Raw genomic sequence first — 18746 nt, 5'->3', positions numbered from 1 at the left:
TCCACAAATTTCTTTTGGTCATGATGTCTATCACAGCAATAGAAAAACCAAACCAGGACAGAGCCCTATAAATTCCACGAGTCTCTGCTGTTGAGCCCATGGTTCTATACCCCCTACCAGGGCAGGCTGTGGAGAGCCTGGCCCAAAGAAGGGAGCCTGCCAGTCCTCTCTGGCTGAGCTGCCCAGTCAAATCAAGAGCATGGGCTTCGTGCTCAACAAAGGACACTGAGTCACTCTCCTGCTGGGGAGCTTAGTACTCAGAGGTGACTTAGAGAAAGGACTGCAGAGGCTGGAGGCAGGACCCAAAGGGGCAAGTGTGACCTAGCCTGGGGAGGACATGGAAGCAGGTAGACTAGAAGACCTCCACAGAGGCCTCACAGGTACTTCTTCCCCACAAAGACAGAATACAAAGGAAATGTGGAAAAGCTTTCATTGCTGATGATGAAGTCTACAAAACAAAAACTTGCTGTTCTTGAAGGAGAATGGGTATCATTTGGAAAGTGGGACAGGCCAGCTCTAAAGGTAAAAGCCCCCAGAAGGTAGCTATGTCGGGGCACCCACAAGTCCTGCAGGGCCCTGTCCCAGTGTCTGTCCGATCACTGCTGTCTCCAGGGGCTTGAACCCCACATTGTCCAGTGGGATCCCGAAGGCCAGTAACTTCGCCTCATACGTACGCAACAGGTCATTGTGGGCCTGAAAGGACAGAGCAATGTCAGGGAGAAAAGGAGTCCACACGGGCCTAGGAAGCATAGTAAACACGCTACGGCTCACCCAGAGGTAGGCTCCATCCCAGGGACAGGCGGGGTGGAAGATCTGGGCTAAGCATCTGTGAATGGTTTGTTCGGTGCTAGTGCCGATGTCCTTATGGCATTAACTCAAATAACTCACAATAAGGACAGACTCAGAGCTGAGAGCTGGGGGACGCCTGGCTCTTTAGCAGGTGCTTCCCAGTGAGGGTCTCTATCCCTTCCCTGCCAAGGTAGAATGGCATCTATTCCCTGCCTCTGGAGACCTTAGCACCATCCAACTCCCCAGTGACTCTGCAGAGGCTACATGTGGAGGGCCCTGGGCCTCAGAAACGCTGCTCTTGGGGCCAAGAAAGACAAGTGAGTTCCCTGTGGGGAGGGGGTTCTCTGCTAATCTTGTTTTGGTTTCTGAAGTTTTGTTTTCATTTTTGTCTGGGAAAAGGCCCCACCATATATAGCCCAGGCTGGCTAGAACTTGCTATTTTCCCAGAACGGCCTAGCACTCAAAATTTTACTGCTTCAAGGAAAAGTCAGTGCTCTCCAAGCAGTGTCCCTGGGCACAGCAACCACATTCTAGGGCAGGCCCCTTGACCAGGAGTAATTGGCCAACACAAAACAAACTCTGTGTGTGTGTATATATGTGTGTGTGTGTGTGTGTGTGTGTGTACTTTGGTGTATGCGTTTGGGCATTTGTTTGTTTTATTGATCTTTTACTTTTTTTTTTCATTTTGATGGGTTTTATTTATTGCTTTTGTTTTTGAAAGGAAGAGAGAAAGAGCATAAAGCTGAGTGGGTAGAAGGTGGGGGGTCTGGGAGGAGTTGGGGGAAAGGAAGGAATATGATCAAAATATATTGTATTAAAGTTTTTAAAATTAAAATAACTCTGTTTCACATGAGTGCTAAGATTACAAGTATACACCAACACACCTTGCAAAGTTTTGTTTTGTCTCTTTACACAGGGTCTCGCTATATAGCCACTGATGTCCTGGACTTGCTATGTAGATCAGACTGGCCTATCATTTACCAAGATCCACCTGTCTCTGCCTCCTGAGTGGCAGTATTAAGGGGTGTGCCAACACATCCAGCTCAAAAAAGCATGTCTAGTACTTTTTATGGTGTGTGTGTGTATAAGAGTCCAGAAGAGAAAGTCAGATTCCTTGGAGCAGAAGTTACAGGCAGCTGTGAGGCACCCTCGTGGATGTGGAGAACTAGACTCCAGTGTTCTTAACCACTGAGCCATCTTTCCAACCCCCAAAATGCACTTGTTGTTTGTTTGTTTTTCTGAGACAGCGTTTCTCTGTGAAACAGCCCTGGCTGTCTGGAACTTGCTCTGTAGACCAGGCTGGCCTCAAACTCAGAGATCCACCTGCCTCTGCCCTCCAAGTGCTGGGATTAAAGGTGTCCGCCACCATGGCCCAGCTAAAATGCACATTTTTAATTGGGAAAATTTCACTAGGTGGTTGCCAAAACGTGAATTTGTTTTACTCATTTGTCTGAGACAAGGTCTCACTTTGTAGCCTAGGCTGTTCTTGAATTCCTGTTCTTCCTGCCTCGGCATCCCTGAGAGCTAGGATTACACGCGTTGATGAACTGAGTGAAATGAGAAATGCCTGAAGCCTGTGAGCCTCCCAGCAGCTGATCAAAAGGTTCACTGGTTAGGACTGTTGTGCACACCTTTCATCCCTGCTCTCAGGCAGAGGCACACAGCTCTCTGTGAGTTCCAGGCCAGCCTGGTCCACATAGTGAGTTCCAGGCCAGCCAGCGTTATAGAGTGGGACTATGTCTTAAAAACAAAAGGATTCATTATCTTCATTGTGGTTTAGTAAAGAGAACTGATGCTTGGAACAGAGAGAAAAGGTAACTAAGGATGGGCTCCAGAGAGAACTTAGAAGCTGAGCTCTGGTTACCAGGCACCCCAGGTTCAGACACCTTGATCAGATAAAAGCCAACAATATCCCCAGCCCCCAAGAGCTGTACACACACAGCAGATAGCCCTAATTTTGCTCAGCCATGTCAGCGCAGGGACAGGTATGATTGGGAAAGCTCTAGCCTGAGCACTAGGGCGGGCTGGGAAGCCAGGGCAGCTTGAGTAGCATGGAGCCTGGGAAGCAGGAACAGACACTGCCTACCTATATCTAGGGTTAACTGTCTGTCTGTCTGTTTTGTGAGACAGGGTTTCTCTGTGTAGCCCTAGCTGTCCTGGAACTCAGAGATCTGCCTGCCTCTGCCTCCAGAGTGCTGGGAAAAAGGCATGCACCAACCACCATTGCCCAGCCAATGTTCACAAGCCGAAGCTGGGTACATGGGCACAGCTCTATGGGAGGAGATAGCCCTGAGGGAGAAGGTGGGGCTTTGGGGATGGGGGGGCGGGTTAGCCATACCTTGCAGACCCGGGCCAGCTCATACTGTAAGTCCTTGATGGTGGTATTCTTTGATTCTAGAACATCCTAAGGAGAGAGACAAGGGTGACTTAATATTTGTCATCTGATAGAGGTGGACAGGTGGACACTAGTCTAGGGGTTCCCTAAGGGTTGGAAAGGCTCAGGGAATCGTAGTATGGGTCACCTCAGCCCATACATGCATCCACACAAGTCTGTCAGGAGGAAAGGTCTCCAAGGTATAAGCCAGGACAATAGGAAGGGGACAGCAGCAGTGACTCTGCATTGCCTACATCCTTACAATGAAGCACCAGACTGCCAAGATGAAACCGGTTGACGTGTGTGTGTGTGTGTGTGTGTGTGTGTGTGTGTGTGTGTGTGTCATAGGACATGTGACACAGGACAGAGATAATTGTGGGTGTCATTCTCTACTCTCTTCTTTCTTCCTTTCTTTCTTTTCCTTTCTTCCTTTCTTCCTTCCTTCCTTTCTTTCTTTCTTTCTTTTTTTTTTTTTTGAGACAGGGTTTCTCTGTGTTGCCCTGGTTGTCCTGGAACTCACTCTGTAGACCAGGCTGGCCTTGAACTCATAGAGATCAATCTGCCTCTGCCTCCCAAGTGCTGGTGGAGATGTGCACCACCACCACTTAGCCTGTAGGGCAATTTTCTTAATGACTGATGCAGAAGGGCCCCACTCACTGTGGGTGGCACCATCTCTGGGCAGGTAGTCCTGGATGGTGTATCAGGGATGGTATAAGACAACAGGTTGATAGGACAGCCAGGGCTCCATAGAGAAATTCTGTCTCAAAAAACCAAAGGGGGGGGGGAGGAAGCAGGCTGAGCAAGCATGAGAACAAGCCAGTCAGCAGCGTCCTCCATGGCTCCTGCTTCCAGGTTCCTGCTCTGACTTCCCTCAGTGATTGGACCGTGATGTAGAAATGTGAGTGAAATTAACCCTTTTCTCCCAAATTAGTTTTAGTCATGGTGCTTTATCACGGCAACAGAAGCTAAGATTCAGGTGCAGACACCACCACAGCCAGCTTTTCATGTGGGTACTGGGGATGCAAACTCAGGTCTTCAGGCTTCCACAGCGAGACTTTACCTGCTAAGCCATCTTCCCAGGCCCTAATTTTTTTGTATGTTTAACTTTGGTTTTTTTGTTTGTTTTTTTTTTTTTTTTTTTTTTTTTTTTTTTTTTTTTGGTTTTTCAAGACAGGGTTTCTTTGTGTAGCTTTGCGCCTTTCCTGGAGCTCACTTGGTAGTCCAGGCTGGCCTCAAACTCACAGAGATCCGCCTGGCTCTGCCTCCCGAGTGCTGGGATTAAAGGCGTGCGCCACCACCGCCCGGCTTGTTTGTTTTTCTTTTTGGAAACGGGATTTCTCTGTGTAGCCCTGGCTGTCCTGAAACTCACTCTGTGGACCAGGCTGGCCTCGAACTCACAGAGACCCACGTGCCTCTGTCTCCAAGCGCTGGGATTAAAGGTGTGCACCACCACTACCTGGCCCTATATGTTTTTAAAGGGGAAAAAAAAGGTATCTGTATAACTTTTAAACTCTCCAGTTGCTGGGAAGTCCCACCTGCTCCCTGACCACCGCATTCCCACCCAAGGCAGAGTGGGCTCTTTCTGACCCAGCTTCTGTGCTCAGAACCTTCCGTATTCACATCGTCATTGAAGTCATTAGTCCAGTTGTCGGGTCTTTGCAATCACCCTCAGTCTGCATCCCCCACCCCAGGGTACTCCCTGGGGGTGGCTCAGCAGCAGGAGGCTACCTGCAATGCCTAATGTCACAGTGACAGACAGGCGGCCAGGCAAACAGAACCGGTACATGGACTGACGACTTACACACAGTCAGTCCTTTGAGCCTCAAGTCTGCATGAGAAACTGGCATCCAAGTTCGGCCAACCTGTACGCTGATGCTGCAGCACTTCTCAGAATAAAACCTACCCAGCAGCAGCTGCATGACCGCCTTTCCACTGCAGGCACAGCCCAAGCAACAGAGAAGCCAGCGCCCTCCTGCCCTGGCAGATCTGCTTTGGGATGAATTGGCCCCCCTTACTGGGCGTGCTGGGGCTTCGGACACGGCTATTCACACCCTGGAAGCATCAGCAACTCTGGGAACAAAGCATCACACCTGTCTCCAGGGACCCTAGGAAAGATGACCACGGCTGGGGGCCACCCAGAGTCTGAAAGTCAGCGGTCACACCAGCTAGCTGCCGTTCATGACAGCCAGACTCCCTCCAGCTGGGCCACCTGCTCCTTCTATGTTCCCCTCCCCCAAGCACGCCAGGTAGAGGGAGCAGAGAGACCTGGCCATTGCGGAGCTTAACGAGCAGGCAACAGGAGAGCTGGGAGGTCCTGTCAGAGGGTCAGCCTCCTGACTTTTCAGGTAGCAGAATCTTCTGTCCCCAGCTAACCCATGGTAGATGAAGTACCACTTGTTTTATTTATCACTGTCCCCACCTGGATTATCCCATATAGCATTGTCACATGAAGAAGTGATGTTCTTAGCTCTGTTCAGACATTATTCCCCAGGTCCCAGGAAAGCAGCAAGGGTTAAGTAAGATTCCATGGCACAACCCTCCTCCTTGTCACTGTCCAAATTCTAAATCAGCAATCTGGGGTACTCGCAGTGACAGAGCCATCCCACCTCAAGGAACAGAGGACCTTGGACTCACAGATTCCTGGATGAGCTCCCCCCCCAGCTTACCCAGGTTCCATTTAGTGACTAATGTTGCGGGACAATCGTTTTGTACACTGTGAAGGTGTGTCTCTGCCAAGGCACCCTCTGATGACTTGCTAAAGAGATGAACGGCCAATAGCTAGGCAGGAGAGGACAGGCAGGACTTCAAGGGAAAGAGAGGAATTTGGAGGAGGAATCTGAGAGATGTAGAATTCACCAGCCAGACACAGAGGAAGTGGGACGCACGGTACCGAACAGAGATAACAAGCCATGTGGTAGAATGCAGATTAATATAAACAGGTTAGTTTAAGTTGTAAGAGCTCGTTGGGAACAAGCCTAAGCTAAGGCAAAGCTTTCATAATTAATAAGTCGTCTCTGTGTCATTATTTGGGAGCTGGCAGTCCAAAGAAAGTCTGACTATAGGCTAAGGCTTGGCACACTGTGAGCCAAGGTAAAACAGGAACAGCAGAGACTCGGGTTAGGGACAGGGTTGGTGAGGGACCGGGACAGCTCAAGAGAGATCACAAAGCTAGGTCTACATGGTGAATCCCTGTCTCAAAAAGAGAGAGATGTAGGGTAGGGGCAGAACCGGAAGAGGACAGTTCCGGTGCACAGGGGCCTGTACACATACTCTGTTCTCAGATGCATAAACCATGGCAGCCCCTGACTTAACTGAGGGGCCTCTGTGCCACCCAAGGCGGCAAAGCACAAGACTGGAGGACCCACCGTGGAAAAGAAACGCCGTGGCGCAGGAGGCCATCAGCACCTACCTCAAGTTTCCGGGACACGAGCGTCAGTGCGGCAGGATCCAAGTTGGAGGCTGCCAGCACCTCATTGAACTGCACCTCCCTCTTCTCCACAGCGGCGTTCAGCGCCTGCAGTTTACGCTCCAATACTAGGTTCTTGAAGCCGGACTTCTGCTGCACCTCCTGGATGGCTGCAGTGAACTTGCGATAGAGCTCGTCTCTCTCCTGCTGCACCTGAGAACGAGACCGGAGTGAGCATCAAGGACCCTGACGTGAGACATCCCTGGGGAGAAACCACTCCCCTGCCCTAAGGCTGTTGCTTCCGTAGACGGGTCCCGTTTACTACTGCCACATCCACGGCACAGGGGCATCTGCTGTGCACACTGCCTGCACTCTACCCTACGTGCACAGAGTAAAAGGTTTATAGTTCAGCGCATGGCAGAAGGTGAGAGAGAGGAATCGGCATGACCGCTTATCCTAGTTAGGGCTACTATTGCTGTGATGAAACATCACGACCAAGCAACCTGGGGAGGAAAGGGTTTATTTGGCTCATACTTCTACACTGTAATCCATCATTGAAGGAGGTCAGGACAGGAAGTCAAATAGGGCAGGATCCTTGAGGCAGGAGCTGATGCAGGGGCCATGAAAGAGTGCAGCTTACTGGCTTGCTCAGTCTGCTTTCTCATAGAACCCAGGAGCACCAGCCCAGGGATGACACCACACACAATGGGTTGAGTCCTCCCCCATCAATCATTAATTAAGAAAATGCCTACCAGGTGGTGGTGGTGCACAGCTTTAATCCCAGCACTTGTGAGGCAGAGGCAGGCAGATCTCTGTGAGTTCGAGGTCAGCCTGGTCTACATGTAGAGCAAGTTCTAGGACAGCCAGAACAGGGCTACAAAGAGAAACCCTATCTCGAAAAACCAAAAGGAAGGAAGGAAGAAAGGAAGGAGGGAGGGAGCAAAGAAGGAAGGAAGGGTCTTGTAGACCAATCTTTTTATTTATTTATTTATTTATTTATTTATTTATTTATTTATTTATTTATTTATTTATTTATTTATTATGTATATGGTGTTCTGCCTATATGCCAGAAAAGAGCACTAGATTAAATTATAGATGATTGTGAGGCACCATATGGTTGCTGGGAATTGAACTCAGGACCTCTGGAAGAGCAGCCAGTGCTCTTAACCTCTGAGCCATCTCTCCAGCCCCCATAGACCAATCTTTAGAGTCATTTTCTCAACGGAGGTTCCCTCCTCTCAGATGACTCCAACCTGTCAAGTTGACATAAGCCAGCACATTGCTCCTCTCAGAAAGCAGGAGCTGGTCAGAGCAACCACACTCTAAAAGCCACTCCACAGGTAGGTCAGGGTCAACCTTGCCAAAGTTAGGGCCAAGGGATCAGATGAGACCTTATCTTCAGTTATGCCATATGAGTGAGAGCCAAAGCAGGTCCAGATCAAGCTTGATAAACTGCTTGTCAACCACAAGATATCCATGCCCATCATCTACACTTCTACCCATTAACATGCACTGTAAATAATCAAGGCTCTAGGCAGGGCACATTTAACATGCATTATGAGAATTCCTGTGAGTGGTAGAAGTTCACAGTCTTCCTTTGTCCTTGCTGATACTCTTGCCTGCATTGATTCAAATGTCTATCCAAGGCCAAGCCTGTACCTCAGGGTCTCAGATCTGAGGTACACATGATCTGAGAATTTCATCTGTGAACTATACATGGTCTTTAGAGGATTCATGAGTACAGCTCAATGATGGGCTTGTCCTCATCTTCCCCGGAGCAGGTTCCTTTGGAAGAGTCCATCTGGGTCAGACATACACGGACTTGCAGGGGCTCCAAGCATCTCAGCTGGACTCTGTCACTGTCTGTCTGTGTAGGACCACCTAAGGGCAGAGTGCAAGGGGTCCCCAGTGCATCCCACTGTTCAACAAGGCCCCCTTCCTTCTGCCTGTGCATTTGAGGCCAGCATGGTGGGTGGGTGGGTGGGTGGGTGGGGTGCAGAGATGGGCCTTGTCAGCAAACCCTAGAGGCGGAAGGCACCGAATCCATGCATATCCACTGAACATGGAGTTAGAGATTGGTGGGATTCTGTGGCAGCTAGAAAGGCTGTGAAACCAGTATGTCCCACCTTGGAAGCTGGTCATGGATAACTGCTACATGAAAAGCCGCAGAAGATGGGTGGTGGTGGTGCAGGCCTTTAATTCCAGCACTTGGGAGGCGGAGGCAGGAGGATCTCTATGAGCTCAAGTCCAGCCTGGTCTACAGAGAGTGCTTCAGGACAGCCGGAGCTGTTACACAGAGAATTCCTGTCTCGAAAAACCAACCCCCCACCCCCACCCCAAAAAAAGCTGCAGTATAAGCAAAGTGATATTTCATTCCTAACAGTAAGAGGGCTTTCACGTGTGTTGAGAACAGGAAAGAGTCACACCGGATGTTACATTAGTGGCCTCTGGGAACTCAGGTTAAAGGGTGTTTGGTTTTGTTTCTTTATCAAAGTCATAAGACATAATTATTTATTAATTAATTTCTTTTGAGACAGAGTCTCCTCACGTAGTCCAGGCTGACATTCAACTATGGAGCTGGGCTTATAGGCATGTCCCACACTTGACTTACTCCATCGTTTTTTTTCTTTTCTTTTTTCTTTTTAGTTTTTCAAGACAGGGTTTCTCTATATAACAGCCCTGGCTGTCCTAGAACTCCTTTGTAGACCAGGCTGGCCTCAAACTCACAGAGATCCATCTGGCTCTGCCTCCCGAGTGCTGGGATTAAAAGTGTGCGCCACCACCACCCAGCTCTCCATGGTTTCTTTACAATGAATAGGCAATGAGTTAATACTAAGAAATGTACAACACAGATGAAATCACAGGGACCAAGTCTCCTCCACAAATTGACAGTCCACCAGGGATCCTGGTTCTCATGAGATGTGGGGCCTTCTACAAAATATACCATAGGTCTCTGCCTCATAAAAGTTGTGTGCATGCTGGGTAATGGTGATGCATGCCTTTAATCCCAGCACTTGAGAGGCAGAGACAAGTGGATCTCTGTGCGTTTGAGGCCAGCCTGATCTACAGGGAGAGTTTCAGAATAGTCAGGGCTACACAGAAGAACCCTGTCTCAAACAAAAAAACAAAACAAACAAAAAAAAGTTGTGTGCACACACACCTATAATTCCAGCTAGTCAGGAGGCTAAAGCAGGAGGATGCCAAATCCCAGGAGCTTACGTGCAGGCTGAGTGAGACAGTGAGGCCCTATTTCCAAACAAACAAACAACAACAGAAACGCAGATTAGGAGGAGGTAAGAGGGCATCGTCTAGCTCCCAGATCCAGAGCCCAGCCGCGCACCCACACCTGCTCACCTTGATGAACCGCTGCTCCAGGACCTCGTGCTCCCACTGAAGGTCTTTCAGGTCTTTCTCGGTAACCTTTAAACGTGCCTTTGTACACTGCGGGGGAAATAAGGGAGCAGGGGACACAAAATACTTAGGATTCACAGACACTTACATACCACAGACTCCTGGAGACAGCAAGGCCAGGAAAGAAAGTCATCAGGAACAACTGGCTGGAAAACTCCAGCAGCTGGGCCCCACCCAAGCTATGAGTGGAATGTGTGGAAAACTAAGGTCTAGTCTACAATGGCGCCTGCCTACTTATAGCTTCAGAAGAGTCCAAGAGAGGGTCCAGCAGCAGCAGCAGCACATCGATAGCCCTTTCCTGCACACACAGGGCCTCACGAGACATCCCCTCATATGCCTTCCCTGCTGGACCCAGCACAGAGAGAGAGGATTCAAAGGAAGGGAAAGAGTTCAGTAGGAAACTCACAACCAGGATCTGCTTGTCCCTTTCATAGCTCCCAAGTCTCCTCTGCATCTCATTCATCTCATCCTTGGCTTTCTGCAGAGGGTCTGCCAGCCGCCTGTTCTGCAGAGACACCTCCGCCATCTCCTTCTCCAGGTGCTCCTCCTTCTTCCGCATGTCCTCCATTTGCTCCTGTTAGCACAGTGCACATGCGGGGCTTGGCCTGGGCATCAGCCAAATGCCCTCACTTTTATTGTATTATTAGTGCTTGATATGTGTGTAAGTGTGGGTGCGCATGCCACAGTACACTCATAAAGGTCAGAGGACAACTTTTTTTTTTCTTTTTTAATTACATTTTTTTTTTTTTTCGAGACAGGGTTTCTCTGTAGCTTTGCGCCTTTCCTGGGACTCACTTGGTAGCCCAGGCTGGCCTCGAACTCACAGAGATCCTCCTGCCTCTGCCTCCCTAGTGCTGGGATTAAAGGCGTGCGCCACCACCGCCCGGCTTGAGGACAACTTTAAGGAGTTAATTCTCTCCTTCCACTACGGGTTCAGGGCTCCAACTCGGGTTCACATGGCAAGCGCTTCTACCCACTGAACCATCTCGCTGATACTTTTTATTTTATTTTATTAAGACAATGGCTCCCTAACCAGTTTAGGCTGGCTTTGACCTTGTTCTCTTCCTACTTCTACCTCTTTAGCACTGGGTTTGTGCCACCATATCCAGCTATGGATCCCCTCAAGGAAAAAGAGATCCTGAGGCAGGTATGGTGGCGCACACCTTTGATCTCAGCCCTCAGGAGGCAGAGGCAGGTGGATCTCTGAGAGTTTGCGGCCAGTCTGGTTACATGGTGAGTTCTAGGACAGCCATAACTATTCAGGGAGGCCCTGTGTTAAAAAGCCACCCAGTCACATGCATGCTGAGGACCAAGTTTTCTTCTACATATGAGCGGTATTTTTGCAGGCTTAACCTCTTCTGAATCATGTAAGCATAGAACTTCCGTGCAGACGGAGAGATTACACTTGTTTAGACCAAAGGCGATTCTCTACTGTGGAAACCCTGCCAGTGCCAGGTGTACGCGTCCCAAGTCACCAAGCAGTGACTGATGGGCTGAACTCCTGACACCAGCCTGTCGGCACCTACACACTAGGACAGCTGACAGCTGTGTCCACACTTCAGTCAGTACGGATGGCCTAAGGTAGCCCTGCCTAGCATTTCCATGTCAGAACACCCTTAACTTTAGCTGAGAGTAACAGAGGGACACTGTCCAATACCATTATAGAAGGGAGTGTCAGACCTGCTGGGACTGAAGACTGGGCCCGCATCCCCGGGCCCTGGGCATGTCTCCCAGGCCACATCAGTACCTTGAGGGAATTGATTAGGGCCAGGTTGTTAAGAGTGATGTCATTGTAGTAGTTCTTGATATCAGTGAAGGCCTCCTCGTGGCGCTGCATCAGCGTGCTGATCTGGCCGTTCTTCCTCTCCTCCACCTCATGGATCTCGGTCTTTCTCCGAAGGTCAAGCTCGTCCCTCAGCATCTTCATCTTCTTGTCGTACTTGGCCTCGATTTCTGCAAGGCAGCAAGCAGCACACGCAGCAGCTTAGAACGGGGACCCAAAGCCACAGGAAAGGAAGGAACCAACAACAGTGCTCAAGAACACCCATGGGGGGGGGGGGGCTGGAGAGAGGGCTCAGCGGTCAAGAGCACTGGCTGTTCTTTCAGAGGACCCAGGTTCAATCCTCAGCACCCACATGGCAGCTCACAGCTGTCTGTAACTCCAGTTCCAGGGGACCTGATACCTTCACACCAATGCATGTAAAATAGTTAAACACTAAAATAGCTAAATAAGTTATATATATAAAAATATAATATCCATCAGGGTCGGAATGGAGGCTGCGCAGGCAACCCTGCCCAAGAGTCAGTTGGGCTTTGGGCTTTGGTGGAGCTTTTCCTGCACGTGCCATGTTCAGCACATAGGTCACTATCACCCTTCCTGTCTATGATAATCGATGTTTGCAGTGTGTGTCCCACACTAGTGCACACCGACCATGGCTTGTGTGGTCACATCCAGCCACACACAATAAACCTGATGGACTGCTGACATGGAAAGCTCTTCAATCCAGGAGCTAAGGAGAAGACTGAGTAGACTGCCGCACGCTGTTCATGACTGGCTTCAGACAGAAATGGAGGTGTGAGTGGTAACTGCAGCTCCCCAAATTCACATGGGAATGAGGTTTTCTGTGACTCTGAATGAATCTGTTGGCTTTGGAAATATTTCTCTTGATCCGGGCATGGTAGCACACTCCTTTAATCTCAGCACTAGGGGGGCAGAGGCAGGCGGATCTCTGCGAGTTCGAGGCCAGCTTGGTCTATAGAGTGAGTTGTAGGACAGCCAGGGCTACACAAAGAAACCCTGTCTTGAAAAACCAAAAAGAAAAAAAACTCTGTGCGTGTGTGCGTGCATGTGTGCGTGTGTGCGACTGAGCTGCTTTAAAATGGTTTGTTTATGTGCCTCAAATTACCAAGCAGAGATGGGAGGGTTCTCGGACACCATCCGACAAGCTGTACGTCTGCGAAACTGACCTCGAACTTGCCTTTCAAAGTCATTTCGCATCTTGGTGATCTCCTCAGCATGTTTCTGCACAAATGAGAAGGGCTGTTACTAGAAAGCCAGACAGAGAGGCCCAGGACCCTACCACCTGTGGGAAAATTCAGTTTAGCAACCCCTGTGCTGTGGCTGCTTTCTGGATTCCCCTTACCTCTACATCATACACTATGCCCAATAGCACGGCTTTGATAACCTCCACATTTCATACAGAACTCACTTCCCCCAGGGAGTCACCTGTGGATCTGACAGACATTACAGACAGAAGCACCGGGCATGGTTTGGTTTCCACAACCGACCTTTCCAAAGCCAGAGGTCAGCAGCCACATCTCCATGGGGTGGCAGGCTCCCTCCAGTGCTAGCCTGCCTCACTATGGCTTAGAGCAGTATTCAGAGAGGATGAGTGTTTGTTTTTTGAAACAAGGTTTCTCTGTGTAGCCCAGGCTGTCCTGGAACTCATTCTATAGACCAGGCCGGCCTTGAACTCAGAGATCCTCCTGCCTCTGCCTTCTGTGCACCACCATGCCCAGATCAGAAATTATTTTAATAAGCAATTACATGCTACAATTTTTGTAAGATTTATTTTTTAATTATTATTTTATGTGTGTATTATGTCTACATATATGTTTGTACACCATGTGCATGCCGGGTGCATGTGGAGGACAGAGAGGGAGTCAGATCTCTTAGAACTGGAGTTACAGACAGTTGTGAACCATCATGTGGGCAATGGAAATTTAACTCAGGTCTTCTGTAAGAGCAACCAGTACTCTTAACCACTGAGTCATCTATCCGGCTCAGATTTTTATTCTATGTGATGGATGTTTTGCCTATGCGTATGTCATGTCTGTATACTACATGTGTGCCTGGTGCTCACAGAAGCCAGAAGAAGCTGTTGGATCCCCCGGAACAAGAGTTACAGATGGCTGTGAGCTGCCATATGGGTGCTGGAAATGGATCCCAGGTCTTCTAGAAGGTGAGCCAGTGCTCTTAACTGCTGAGCTATCTCTCCCACCCCTACACATTACAAATTTGAATAAAAGTTTTGCTAATTTATTTGTTAAAAACCTCTGATCATTTTTGCACAAAAATACAAGTCCCTGGATGTCGAAGAACTAGTTCAGATGGCTAGGGTCACCTTTTTCGCAGCCACCAGACCACAGCCTGGACCTACCAGACGCAGGTTCTTTATCACCACCTCGTTAGCCAGCTCCTGCTCCTTGAGCTCCACTTTGAGCGACCTCATGTCCTTCCGCAGTGTGCCCTCCTGAGCGCGGTGCTCCTTCTGGGCCAGCTTCATGACCACAGTGCTCTCAGCCTTCACCTCCGCCAGGTTGTTCTGGTGCTCATACAACAGGTGCTTTACTTTCTGCTTGTACACCTGCAAAGACATGGGGGAGGGGTGCCACATGCCCATCCGAAGCACCAGCGCATGCCCAGCTCACCAGGAGCTAAGCAGCCGAAGACCTGTAGAGGGCAGCCTGCTCACACTCCTGCCATGCACAGGGGCTTCGATTTAAATACTCAGGACCTGCGGGACCTCTCCTGCTACGAGAAGGATGAAACTGCTCTCTCCCTTGTCCTCCTCCTCAGAGACTGTAGGGAGGTTCCAACGGGCACACAGTGGACAAGTCATTCAGTTATAAAAAAATAAATGGATAAAAATTAAAACCTCATGTTTTTGTTTGTTTTGAGACAGTCTCCTATAGCCCAGACTGGTCTCAAACCGCTTACATAACTAACGTTGGCCTTGAACTCCTGATCCTCTTATATCTACCTCCCAAGTGCTGGGATTACAGGCCTGTACCACCATGCCCAACTCTGTTTTAAGTACTTTCCAGTTTTGTTTGGCTGAACTCATAGCTGTTCCTGGACCTTATCACATCTGCACTTAGACCTCACCACAGTCCTCTTTCATCAGGGCAAGTGGTCCTCTTCCCCAGGGCACAAATGGAGCAGTGCGGGAAGATGTGGGTACTCACCTAGCCCGGGCTAATCAACAGAACCGATGCTGGTAGTCCATAGGTCAAGAGGACAAACGACACAACCCGATCACCTCTGCAACCTTCCTTGGACTGTTCTAGAAAAATTGCCTCTGGTTCACAGTACAAAGAACGCAAGCAAAGGAGTATGTTCCCAAAGAAAAACAGGAACTGTTCCCACCCGGCCCCGTCTCTACGCCGTGGCACCATGACTCCCGTGGGCACGAACTGACTCCACTCACCTTGATCTCCACCTGGTGCCTCTCCTCTGCCTCCTCCATCTCGCGGTCTTTGTTCCGGAGCTCAGCCTTCTTCTCCTCCAGCTGCCTCCTTGTGATCTCCCAGAAGGTGTGGATTTTGTCACGCTCCAGCTGGAAGTAGTTGCGCTCCTCTCGCTCTCGGTCCAGCTCCTCCCGGATGCGGGCGACATGTTCCTCTACCTAACCGGGCACAGTGCATCAAGTGAGGCACCACAGGAGCCGTCCACCACCAGAGGGTGTGGATCAAGGGAAGCAGGGGGAAAAAAAAGGAAGGAGTCGTTTTACTAAACTTAAAACACAAAGCAGGAAGGTTCCAGAGACAGAAAGCACCAAAAGTCTCTCAAATTTGGCAAAGAACAAAACAATTATATTTGTTCAGCAACTCCTGGATCCTTTTAAGAAATTTCTCAAAAGAAACACAAGCGTTTTGTTTTGTTTTGTTTTGGTTTTTGGTTTTTCAAGACAGGGTTTCTCTGCGTAGCTTTGCGTCTTTCCTGGAGCTCACTTAGTAGCCCAGGCTGGCCTCGAACTCACAGAGATCCGCCTGGCTCTGCCTCCCGAGTACTGGGATTAAAGGTGTGCGCCACCACCACCTGGCCACAAGCATTATTTTTGTTCAAAGATATTAGTATTCCCATTGTTATTAACGACAAAAAAAAAAAAAAAAACTTTAAAAGGAAATAATCTATAACAATTTAAAACCAGAAAATGGTGAAAAATTGGAATATATCAACTGTAAGAGATATAAAAAATTACACAGAAGCTCATAAATGTCTCCACAAAAGCTTAAAATAAAAATAAAAAGGCCACCAGAAAAACTTACTATTAAATACCAATTATACAAAACCAGTGGGCTCTTTGCACTCAGCAGACTTTGGTCCACAGTCGATCAGAAATCTGCAAATAGGTTAAGGAGAAAAGTAGGACATGCTTCGAGCTTTCTCTGGCTCTCGCTTCCCATGGGAATCAGTTATCTTTAGGCACAGCCCCAGGACAGTTACTGTGAAGTATTTTCTCTCTCAAGATACATTCCACACAGGGAAATCATATTTTTCATTTCAATAAACAAGACAACAAGCAGCCAAGGGGCTCTGAGGAAGGGTGCTGAGCAGGGACTAGGTGCCTATGGGGGACATGGTACCCCAGAATCTGACCAGTGCCTCACATTGCACACTGATAGTGTCTGACTAGTGTCTTCACATCACGGGTCTTTGGCATCACTCAAATAGTTACAAACAGATTCCTGTTCTGTTTGGCTCATATCGTGTCAGGGTTTGTCATCAATTGCTATTTGGATCTCTCATGAATATCCAAATTTCTAACTTCCCATGAAAAATCAAAAAGCTAAGAACACCAGAGTCCGGGGGCTGGAGAGATGGCTCAGCAATCTGCCTATTCTTCCAGAGGACCAAGGTTTAATTTCCAGCATCCACATGGCAGCTAACAACTGTCCATAACTCCCAAGATCTGACATCCTCACACAGACATGCATGCAGGCAAAACACCAATGCAAATAAAATAAAAACGAATAAATTATAGATATAAAGAACACCAGAGTTCAATATCCACAGGGCAACCACCCAAATATATACAGAGTCTTGTCTTTCTACTGGACCCTAAAGGCTTCCAAGACTGTGCTTCAAACATACAGTACATGGAGGCCAGCACCCGCTCTGCAGACTGTGTATGTATTAGGTATTTAGTGTATTGGAACACAAAAACATTAAGGTCCAGTCTCCAAAGATGTGAAATAAGCAGGGTACAAGAAACAGCATGTTGGGACAGCCTGAAATTCAATCTATTCTCCATCCATCCATCCCAATCAAAACACAAACTGGATCCCCTGACTACATATCTGCTTAAATTGCTAATGGCTTTCCTGTACATAAAATAAAGCACTCATGGGACTAGAGAGATGACTCAGTGGTTAAAATCACTTGTTGCTCTTGCAAAGGAACAGGATCCAGTTCCCAGCACCCACATGGTGGCTCACAACCATCTGCAAATTCAGTTCCAGAGGATCCGAAGCCTTATTTTGGCCTCTGCAGGTACTGAACACACATGGTACACTTGCATACATGCAGGCAACACACACACACACACACACACACACACACACACACACACACACACACACAAAATAAATAAGTCTTTTTTTCTTTTTTTTTTTAAGACAAGGTTTCTCTGTGTAGCCCTGGCTATCCCAGAACTCAGAGATCCATTTGCCTCTGCTTCCCAAGTGCTGAGATTAAAGGTGAATACGTCTTTTAAAACATATATTTTGCATGTATATCTGTGCACCATGTGCATGCCTGGTGCCTGTGGAGGTCAGGAGGGCCTCAGATCTCCCTGGGCCCCCTGAAATTGGAATTACAGATGGCTGTGAGCTACTATCTGGGTGCTGGGAATCAAACCTGAGTCCTCTGCCAGAGCAGCAAGTGCTCTTAACCAACAAGCCAACTATCTAGCTCCTAAAAACATATTTTAGCCAAGTGATGGTAGCATACACCTTTAATCCCAGCGCCCAGAGGCAGGTGGATCTTTGAGTTCGAGGCCAGCTGGGTCTAAAGAGTGAGTTCCAGGACAGCCAGGGCTATACAGAGAAACCCTGTCAGGGTTTACCTTTTTTTTTTTGGTTTTTTCGAGACAGGGTTTCTCTGTGTAGCTTTGTGCCTTTCCTGGAACTCACTTGGTAGCCCAGGCTGGCCTCGAACTCACAGAGATCCACCTGGCTCTGCCTCCCGAGTGCTGGGATTAAAGGCGTGCGCCACCACCGCCTGGCCTCAGGGTTTACCTTTGAAATAAACATCCTAGAATTTTCATGTTAAAAAAAAAAAGAAAAAACATATTTTAAATAAAAATATAGCTATGTAAAATGGCAATGTAGAAGGCCGGTGCTGTAGGTGATAAAAGAAATTACCCAGAATACAAAGATAGAGAAAATTCACTGAAACATATTGCAAGCAAGCAGCAGGCAAGTTCCCAGAGAGGTCTCACGTGGTTGGGGCAGGATTTTAATGGAAGTTTTCTATGGTAGTTGAAGGAGAAGTTATTTGGTCTTATCTCATCAGCCATTTGTATGGGATCCATATCTAACTACAAGAGGCTGGGGGGACATCTCACTGTCTTATATGTAGTAAATTTATAGCACAAATTGTTTTTCTTGAGACTGGCCAGCAGTGTAGAGTACCACAACTCATCAGGAGTTAGGCTGCAGCTGTCTATATAAGATCACACAGGCACTGAGTGGTCATGCCTGGTTGTTAAAGCATGGAAATTCTGCTCTTATATTTTTGGCCTTGCCGGGCGGTGGTGGCGCACGCCTTTAATCCCAGCACTCGGGAGGCAGAGCCAGGCGGATCTCTGTGAGTTCGAGGCCAGCCTGGGCTACCAAGTGAGTCCCAGGAAAGGCACAAAGCTACACAGAGAAACCCTGTCTCGAAAAACCAAAAAGAAAAAAAAAAAATATATTTTTGGCCTTTTGCCTCTCAAATCATCAATACTCGACTCTTGTCCAACTCTAATTTCAGCTTATAAC

The 18746-nt window shown here is 48.4% G+C and overlaps 1 protein-coding gene across 5 annotated transcripts; it reads right to left on the bottom strand.

Annotated features, from left to right (window-relative positions):
- Positions 1-412: 412 nt before the first annotated feature.
- Gas8 (growth arrest specific 8) lies at positions 413-15620 on the bottom strand. 5 transcript variants are annotated; one of them, XM_037201949.1, is made up of 10 exons: positions 15191-15272; positions 14949-15046; positions 14141-14347; positions 12948-13002; positions 11728-11933; positions 10387-10554; positions 9924-10010; positions 6573-6782; positions 3128-3193; positions 413-693 (listed from the first exon to the last, which is right to left on the bottom strand). In XM_037201949.1, the coding sequence occupies exons 3-10, from the start codon at positions 14264-14266 to the stop codon at positions 544-546; spliced, it is 1068 nt and encodes a 355-aa protein (XP_037057844.1). In that variant the 5' UTR covers positions 14267-14347; positions 14949-15046; positions 15191-15272; the 3' UTR covers positions 413-543. The 5 variants fall into 5 exon arrangements, with proteins under 5 accessions (XP_037057844.1, XP_037057845.1, XP_037057843.1 ...); XM_037201950.1 differs by having other exon boundaries at positions 14949-15041; positions 15191-15246; XM_037201948.1 differs by lacking the exon at positions 14949-15046 and having other exon boundaries at positions 15191-15620.
- Between the last annotated feature and the right edge of the window lie 3126 nt (positions 15621-18746).

The sequence above is a fragment of the Peromyscus leucopus genome, unplaced genomic scaffold (assembly GCF_004664715.2).
Source record: "Peromyscus leucopus breed LL Stock unplaced genomic scaffold, UCI_PerLeu_2.1 scaffold_504, whole genome shotgun sequence".
NCBI lineage: Eukaryota > Metazoa > Chordata > Mammalia > Rodentia > Cricetidae > Peromyscus > Peromyscus leucopus.
This window is presented reverse-complemented; position numbering and strand designations above follow the sequence as displayed.